Genomic DNA, 9,779 nt, shown 5'->3' with positions numbered 1-9,779 from the left:
GAGACTGAGGCAAGACATGGTGGAAGGCCTAGTTGTACTTTTGGGCTATCTAAAACAATCGGGGATAACCACTCTGAGACGTAACTCTTTTTCTCCCGTCTTTTATAATCCGACCATTTCAAGAGTTTGGAAACCGTCACTGGGACACTGATGGTGGTCTAACCTATCCGTGGGTGAAAGAATCCCAGTACCCAGTCTTAATAATCAATCCCCTTTAAAAGAATTATATTTCTTTATTTCTCTGCTTATGTGACCTCGTGGAAAGAGCACAGACCTGGGAGTCACATAATCTGAGTTCTAATGCCAGCTCTGCTACTTGTCTGCTGTGTAACCTTGGATAAGTCAGCGTGGCTCAATGGAAAGAGCCCGGGCTTGGGAGTCAGAGGTCATGGGTTCGAATCCCGGCTCTGCCAATTGTCAGCTGTGTGACTGTGGGCAAGTTACTTAACTTCTCTGTGCCTCAGTTACCTCATCTGTAAAATGGGGATTAACTGTGAGCCTCATGTGGGACAATCTGATTACCCTGTATCTTCCCCAGCGCTTAGAACAGTGCTCTGCACATAGTAAGCGCTTACAAATTACCAACATTATTTTAAGTCACTTCACTTCTCTGTTTCTCAGTTTCCTCATCTGTCAAATGGGGATTAAATCCTCTTCATGCCTACCTAGACTTTGAGCTCCATGTGTGACAGGGACTGTGTCTAACCTGATTACCTTGAATCTACCCCAGAACTTAGTCCAGTGATTTATTATCACTATTATTATTGCATCTCTTACCTTGCCAACCCCAGTTATGCCCGTAAGCAATACAGGATGTTTGACTGCCAACAATTTTTCCATTAGATAACCATATCGGACAGTGTCGATGGTGGGTACAAGCATGTCGAAAAATGGTATATCTTTGCTGTACTTGAAAGGAGGTATGATTCGTTCCCAAGGATCTAGTCGTTTGAGATCAAAATCTACATGAACACTCCACAAATCACCAGAGCTTGGAAGCTAGGTCAAAATGAAAGTCAACTGAGATCAAAAAAACCAAATTAAAGCTACCCCTTTAAGATGCACACAAATTGTTTCTTACTCCACTATTCCTGTAACCATACAGGTGCCAACCAAATTTAAAACTTCAGCACTTTGGTATGGAAATACCCACTAATAGAGAGGCAGGCACAGGTGATACATAAGAAAGCTTGGTGTTAAACTGGTGGTCCAGTTTCATAGCAGATAGCCCAATTTCCAGCTGGTTGGTCCCCTGCTCTGGTCTGGCTCCAAGTTTTCGTCCATTGTGCATCGGATTCCCTGCATCACATTTCACACTGCTCTGGGAGGGAAACACTAAGACTTTGGAGCAAATGGGATCTCAGGGCACCTTCCACTTCCCCATGCCCCCGGCCAGGTAAATACTCCAAGATTGCATAAAATCCACATACTTCTTAGAAAATAGAGGCTGCTACGCTGCATTTGTGATGAAATACTTGTGAGTCACATGCCTGTATAAAGGAGAGCTGGCAGTGCTCACCTTATCTATTGTGTTGCATTTTTCAAACTTCTTTAAAGCATAATATATGAATAGGGAGATTGAGGTTTACATCCCATCATATCATTTGGGGTATAATAAGAAGGACACCAACTAGTCTTTCTCTTCAGCACCAAACTGATAAAATGCATTCTGTATTGTCCCTGTAAGGAATGTTCAGCAGCATAATCCTAGCCTCGAATTGGTGCCACGTTCTTAAATATCTCATTATCTTCATCATTACAGCAAAGCAGCCATATTCAGTAAGGACCATTATGGGTGAAACACTGTACTAAGCCACTTGAACACAGAGAAGCAGCGTGGCTCAGTGGAAAGAGTATGGGCTTGGGAGTCAGAGGACGTGGGATCTAATCTCAGCTCTGCCACTTGTCTGCTATGTGACCTTGGGCAAGTCATTTAACTTCCCTGTTCCGCAGTTCCCTCATCTGTAAAATGGGGATTAAAACTGTGAGCCCCATGTGGGACAACCTGATTACCTTGTATCTACCCCAGCGCTTAGAACAGTACTTGGCACATAGTAAGTGCTTAACAAATACCACCATAATAATAATAATAATAAACAAAGACCTATGGAAGTATTAACAGATCGAGAATCAAGCTTTCATGCTTTAGGTGTGGAAAGTTTGCTATACAGCTTGTGACCCAAACATCACTCTTCTGTTGCAAAGATAAATTACTCTGTATCTACCCCAGCGCTTAGAACAGTGCTCTGCACATAGTAAGCGCTTAACAAATACCAACGTTATTATTATAAATTGATTTTCAGAGACAGGTTTCTCAATGGGGCCTATAAGCCCTGGTTAAGAGCAACAAATTTAGGGGGGCTGGGAGGAAAAAACTGTATTTAGCTTCCAATTCCTCTGTAAAATCCTTCCAAACATGGCAGCCATCAGTCTAAGTTAAGCAGAAGTAGATCTTACACAACACTCTGCTTTGTGGTAGGGGTTGGGAATCAGATTTAGTTACTGCTGTGCTAAATTTATAAAGCCCTTCGAGTAAATTTTCTTTGCCTTTGCCAGTGTTGAGGCATGTATTGAAAACTGTAGCCAAGTACAAGCACATTAGCGATCAAGTCATTACTTGGTTGTTTACACCACTTGGTAAATTGAGGAGGCCTGTGACTATATTTTTGTTTTTGAAGATGATCCTTCTGACGGTAAATTGAGCCTGGCACACAGTAAGAGCTTAACAAATACCATCATCATTCATGCCATGTGGAGGTGGTTAAAAAGATCACAGTGTGCCTGTCTGTGACTTTCTCGGGGTTCCCCTTGTTTCACTTTCATCCAGAAAAGTCCCCACTGGATTGACAGCTCTTGGACACCTGGGTTCATCCCTTCCCAGGACAGGAGGAGTTTCAGGAGACTTCCTCAGACGTACCCTAAAGTATACCCCATAGTTTTGCTGCCATCAATGTTTGACTTTAAAATTGTCCTCCAATGGCAAGGGAGTCTTTGAGGGGTCTCAGGCAACCCATCCCCAGGTTCTAGAGGACTGCTGAAATAATAATAATAATAATTGGGGTATTTGTTAAGTGCCTATTATCTGCCAGGCACTGTACTAAGCACTGGGGTGGATACAAGCAAATCGGGTTGGACACAGCCCCCGTCCAACATGGGGCTTCCAGTCATAATCCCCATTTTACAGACGAGTTAACTGAGGCCCAGAGAAATGAAGAGGATTGCCCAAAGCCACACAGCAGGTAAGGAGCAGATCTGGGATTAGAACCCAGGTCCTCTGACTCCCAGGCCTGTACTCTTTCCACTAGACCACAATTCTTCATTGCTTGTGAACTGGCTGAATTTCAAAACGGCATCATTGGTAATCTTGTCTCGCTACTCACAGGCTATGTCCAATCTGACTAACTTAATAATGATGATTATGGTAATGATACCAAAATGGAGTAATCCGATTACCCCATTTGTAAATATTTTGAACAGATGTCTTCCCTGGTAGGATGTAACCTTCTTGCAGTCAAGGAACATGTCTTGTGCATCTGTGGTACTAATACTAATAACAATGGTATTACGCACTTACTAGTTGCCAAAATGTGCTGCCATCCTAAAAATTGTTTTGGTCAAATAACTGGAGAAATAATGTCACTCTTTGAAATACACCTGCTGTAATTTAGATTTAATTATTTACCTTGGCATCAGGATTATCATCAAAACGTTGCCTAATAAATGAATCAAAGGCATCCCAATGGTTTTCTGTTATATTTCCTCCCAAAGACCATAAATAACAGAAGATAAATGTCTGACATAGGATACCATTTAATCTTGCTTGCTCCTAAAAGACAAAATAGACATCACATTACTCTATATTTTAGGTAAGCCAGCCACATTAAGCCCATACAATTACATAATACAGATCTGAAATGTCTGAAAAATGAATAACTGAAAAGCATGACCAGGCACGAGCAAGTGTGCTCCTTGACGTCATCTCAGAACCCCAACTGACTTGTCGAAAAGGTGCAAATCAATAAAAGTTATTTGCGGTAGCCAAACAAAAAACAAAATCCGGTCAAGAGCCGTATATCAAAACCAAATCCTTAAAACTGAAACGGTGAAGACGTGTTCCGTTGGGGCGAAGGGATGGCAAGTGGTGGGGGTGTGCAAGCATCTTTTATTTTTGTCATAAGCTTCGTCTTCTGTATTTTGGTTTGCCTTTCCTTAAGTGTCTGTCACCAATCCTCCCCTTCTACCAGAATTCCTCATTCTTAGATTCTGAGCTCCTTGGGGCCAGAGACCATGTCTACACCTCATGCATGTCTTTCTGCCCCAGGGCTTAGACCAGTGCTCTGCACATGGTAGGCACTAAAAAGATACTACTACTCTGCCAGAGCAGGGGCTGGGAGTGTGTCTGGCAGAGTCCCTCTGGAGACTGCAGGAGGGTGGAAAATAAACAACAGAGCATATGAGCTTCAGTCAAACAGCTAATAATTATAATAATAGTTGTGGTATTTAAGTTCTTATTATGGACCACGCACCATACTAAGGGCAGGGGTAGATACAGAATAATCGGTCGGGCACAGTCCTTATCCCACACAGAGTTCACAACCTTAATCCCCATTTTACAGATGAGGGAACTGAGGCACAGAGGAGCTAAACGATTTGCCCAAGGTCACCCAGACAAGTGGCAGAGCACAGGTCCTTCAGACTCCCAGGCCTGTGCTCTATCCACTAGGCCACACAAATGAAGAAGAACAACAGGTTGCTGGCAAGTCACAATTTGGCTGAGTCTGCTCTATGTTTTAACCATCAGCGCATGGGCTGACAACAGTAAGGGAGAAAGAAAGATTTTCTAAAACTCTGGTCAGACCCATCACAGCAATGTCGATGTCTGATCCGTTGGACAAACAATTGATGGATTTAGCAGAGGGCTTACTTTTGCTCCCTAAAGCATCATCTCATAATCCATAACACTGATTTTTGTTTACTGAATATGAAAAGGACATTTTGGATGCACCCAAGATCCAAGTTGTGGCAGCTTATTCATCGAGTGGTCATCTGACTGCAGGGCTCTAGAAATGTTTCTATTATTGCTTCAATACCTGGCACTAAACACAAGGCTGCTCATCTCTTCATAGGTGCTCCCTTTCTGCTAACGATAAAGTCAGTGGATTGCAAAGTGGAAACCAAACTAGTGAAGTTACTGAACTTCACACTCTTGGAGAATACAGAGTTACCTGTCTTCTGTGGCTAACCAGAAATGGAGTAACCATCTTAGAGCAGAGGGTAAGGTAAGGTTATAGCACAAAGAGGAAGAAAACAAAGCCGAGCACTGTGGATAAAAAAAAAACACAACACTACAGTGCAGCGAGGGAGAAAATTTACATACATGTGATGATGCAGAAATTGTTCATCACTCATTGTTCTTGTGAGACATAGTGGTGCATATACTCATAAAATCTTAACTTCGAACTTACATATGTATATGTAAGTTACATATACACAAATATATGTGCTTATAAATATATATATATATACAGAACATAATATTAAACACAAACACACATATATGCAGAAGCTGCATGGCGTAATGGTTAGAGCTCGGGCCTGGGAGTCAGAAAGTCATGGATTCTAATCCCTGCTATGCCATTTGCCTGCTGTGTGAAGTTGGACAAATCACTTAACTTCTCTGTGCATCAACTACCTTACCTGTAAAATGGGGATTAAGACTTTGAGCCCCATGGGGGTCAGGGTCTAACCTGACTTGCTTTTAACCAACCTAGTGCTTAGTACGGTGCCTAGCACATAGTAAGCACTTAACAAATACTATAATTATTATTATGCTTCCTTCACCAGTCCTAGATTGACATTCAGTCAATCAGGCATTGGTATTCAGAAATGCAAAGTGACCATTGTTTTAAATGATTATCAAAAGATAAGTATTGAATAATCTAGAAATTACTTAGATTGTGAGCCCTATCTAATTATCTAATCCAACCTGATAATCTTGTATCTACTTCAGAGTTTAACAGAGTACATGATATACAGTAGTAAGGTTTAACAAGTACCAAAATTATATTCCTGAATCTCCACTGAAGCTCCTCATTTCTGAGCCAAATTTTATGTTTTCTCTGAAAGTTCACCAGAAACCTGGATTGTCACCTTACATTTAAAATCAATGAATACTCAGAATAACACAGTTCTATACAAAGTAGTCATGTGTACATATAATTCAATTTTCTAAATATTTCAGTTTAAAAAATGACTTTAAAATAAATATACCAATTTTAGGTCAGGTCCACCTTTCCCAAATATTAAGGACTCCAATAGACAGCAGAGTGTAGTGACTTTACTGATGTCCACCTGTGGGATAGCTTGTGTGCACTTTTTATTGACAAATTTCAAACCATCATCAACGTAATTAGAAAACAGGTCCAACAAATATCGCTTTGTTTCTTCATTTAGCTGAAATCCAAATAACATTATTCATTAGAAAATCATCACTCAATCACTGGCATTTATTGAGCACTTACTGTGTGCACTATACTAAGCGTTTGGGAGAAACACAATACAACGGAGTTGAGAGACATATTTCCTGTCCACTGAGAGTTTATAGTCTAGAGGAAGAAGCAGACATTAGCATAAATCAATATATTAGAGAAACAGAGGTGCTGTGGGGCTGAGACTGGAGGGACTGTAAGCTCATTTTGGGATCATTTTATATTGTACTCTCCCTAGTTCTCAGTACAGTGCTCTGCATACAGTAAGCACTCAATAAATACCACTGATTGATTGAATATCAAGTGCTTAAAGAGTACAGACCCAAGACTTTGCACAGCAGAAGGGAGTGGGAGAAGAAGAAATGAGGGCTTAAGTCGGGAAAGGCCTTCTGGAGGAGACGTGATTTTAATAAGGCTTTGAAGGGGGCGATTGATGGTCTGTTATATTTAATACCTATAATTCTATTTATTTACACTGATGCCTATTTATGTGTTCTGATGTCTGTATCCTCCCCCTACCAAGACTCTAAGCCCATTATGGGTAGGGATTGTCTCTCTTTATTTCTGAATTGTACTTTCCAAGTGCTTAATACAGTGCTCTGCACACTGTAAGTGCTCCTAAATATGGTTGATTGACTGAATGAATAAATATATATAGGGAGGGAGGGAGTTCCAGGCCAGAGGACAGATGTGGAAAAGGGATCGGTGGTGAGATGGATGAGATCCTGGTGCAGGGAGTAAGTTGACATTAGAGGAGTCAAGTATGTCAATTAGGTTGTGATAGGAAATCAGCCAGGTAAGGTAGAAGGGGGTGAACTGATTCAGTGCTTTAAAATTGATAGTAAGGAGTTTGTGTTACATGCTAGATAAAATAGATTTTTAGCAAAAATTAGTCGTTGGAAATTTAGATTTAGAGCTCTGTGTCGCTACGTGAATATGTGCTTAGTAATTCGTATTTTAAAGCAAATCTTCACATGCAACATTTTCATTTTGCTTCAGAATGAAGTACATTTGTGGCATTGAACACACTAATGACTCTGCCTCTGAATTCAATTCTCCCTTCCATGCTGGGAAACATAGGTTCCCCACGTTCAAAGGGGAGAAAAGCCTCTGCTACTCCCCTTCCACATTACTGTCCTCTTAAGGATTCATCAGTCTCTCTAAGCCATTTTACTGTGAATTTCACATTTTAACCAGCAGAAGGCAACCCATGTTGGGACATGGGCCATACTGTTTCTCCTATTATTACTACTACAACTTTCCTTCTACTCCTACCCTAACTACTATTTCTAGTAATAATGATGGCATTTGTTAAGCGCTTACTATATGCAAAGCACCGTTCTAAGCGCTGGGGTAGATACTAGGTAATCAGGGTGTCCCACGTAGAGCTCACAGGCTTCAACCCCATTTTACAGATGAGGGAATTGAAGCCCAGAGAAGTTAGGTGACTTGCCCAAAGTCACACAACTGACAAGTGACGGAAGTGGGATAGCATTTGTTAAGCACTTACTACATGCCAAGCAACGTCTAAGCACTGGGGTAGGTACAAGGTAATCAGATTGGACTTAGTCCCTGTCCCGCATGGGCCTCACAGTCTAACTAGGTGTGAAGACAGGTATTGACTCTCCATTTGTCAGTGAAGGAAGTGAGGAACAGGGAAGTTAACTGACCCACCCAAGGTCACACAGCAGCCAGATGGTGGAGCTGGGTGGGACCAGAACTTCCAGGCCTCTGGAAGTACAGGGCTCTGCTTACAGTTAAGCCTCCATAAACTGGATTGATTGATTGGGTTTTTGTATATGGAGCATCTCCAGCTCAAAATACCCCAAACTCCTCATCTTCCCTATCCAATTCTATCCTCCAACTAAATTCCCATCATAATGGACAACACCTCTGTCCTCACAATTTCACAAGTCTGTAACCATGGCTTGAGAAACTTAAATCACTTGACGGAAGTAAATCTGCAAATCTTATATCACTTTATTTCACGTTTCAGTCTATTGAAAGATATGGTTGCTTCATATTTTTAAAAATATTTAATTAGTAAATTTCTCCAGAAGGATCAAGCGTTTGGGCAATAAAACATTTGAATTTGATTCTTACTTTTGTGGAAATATTCTTCATCCAAGTTTGAACGTAGGGGAACCACTTGAGCTCATCAGGATCAACATACACCATTCCACAGCGACTAACTGTAGCAGGGGAGGCAACTTTGAGATCTTGTACCTGAAATTGATCAACAGAACAGGAAACAGCTGACATTAAATGGATATGATATTGTACAAAGTGTCCCACTTGTTTCCTCTTTTCCTAAGCTGTATAAAATAGATTTAAAAGTTGCTGAACATCAAATGTTCCTAACAACCTGACAACCTGTGACAACCTGACAACCTGGGACAACCTGATTCCCCTGTGTCTACCCCAGCGCTTAGAACAGTGCTCTGCACATAGTAAGCGCTTAACAAATACCAACATTATTATTATTATTAACAAGCCCGATTTAATGAAGCAGCATGGCTTGGTGGAGAAAGCAAGGAAATCAGAAGACCTGAGTTCTAATTCCAGCTCTACCACATGTCTGCTGTGTGACCTTGGGCAAGTCGCTTCACTTCTCTATGCCTCAGTTGCCTTATCCGTAAAATGGGGATTAAGACTGTGAGCCCCATGTGGGACATGGACTCTGTCCAACCTGATTAGCTTGGATCTACCCCAGCACTTAGTACCATTCCTGGCACATAGTAAGCGCATAACAAATATCAAAAAATGGCAGGTGGTGGCATGGGGGTTGGAGGGTGGAAGTGGAGGGAGATGGAGAGGGCCTAGGAGAGGATAGGACAAATAGAGAACAGGTAAATGAGGCACGGAAGACAAAGGCGGATGAGTTGAAGGTAGATGTACCGAGAGGGTGAGGGAGGATACATCACTTCCTATAGAGTTTTTGCAGCTCCTCCTGAGGCAACATTTTGCATTCCTTCATCCAGTGTACACTGTCCAGTCACACATGCCTAATAACATTTCCACTGATCTGTACAAAGTCACTCATACATTCAGACCTTGTAAGCCACCGGTTAAGACCAGGTAGACTCTGTGTTCAGGGAGTAGGAGAGGTTTGGAAGAGATCAGGCTTCTCAGCTTCCTCCCTGTCTTATCAAGCTCAGGGCTACTGGTATTTAAGTGCTTACTGTCTGCCAAGCAATGTACTAAGCTCTGGGATAGAAACAAGGCAGTTGGGTCCCACAAGTTAATAAGTTTGGACACAGCTCCTGTCCCTCATAGGGCTTGCAGATTACA

The 9,779-nt window shown here is 41.6% G+C and overlaps 1 protein-coding gene across 2 annotated transcripts in view; it reads right to left on the bottom strand.

Moving 5' to 3' along the window:
- DNAH6 (dynein axonemal heavy chain 6) overlaps positions 1 to 9,779 on the bottom strand; it is a 204,081-nt gene that overhangs the window by 111,788 nt on the left and 82,514 nt on the right. For both annotated transcript variants that reach the window (XR_003762480.2, XM_029073942.2), the window contains exons 35-38: positions 8,592 to 8,714; positions 6,271 to 6,453; positions 3,683 to 3,826; positions 778 to 999 (exon numbers count right to left, since the gene is read on the bottom strand). Coding sequence is in view for 1 of the 2 variants with exons in the window: in XM_029073942.2 (XP_028929775.1) it covers positions 778 to 999; positions 3,683 to 3,826; positions 6,271 to 6,453; positions 8,592 to 8,714 (672 nt within the window). In the remaining variant the exon portion in view is untranslated. The remainder of the gene's footprint in view (positions 1 to 777; positions 1,000 to 3,682; positions 3,827 to 6,270; positions 6,454 to 8,591; positions 8,715 to 9,779) is intronic.

This window comes from Ornithorhynchus anatinus, chromosome 10 (genome assembly GCF_004115215.2).
Source record: "Ornithorhynchus anatinus isolate Pmale09 chromosome 10, mOrnAna1.pri.v4, whole genome shotgun sequence".
NCBI lineage: Eukaryota > Metazoa > Chordata > Mammalia > Monotremata > Ornithorhynchidae > Ornithorhynchus > Ornithorhynchus anatinus.
This window is presented reverse-complemented; position numbering and strand designations above follow the sequence as displayed.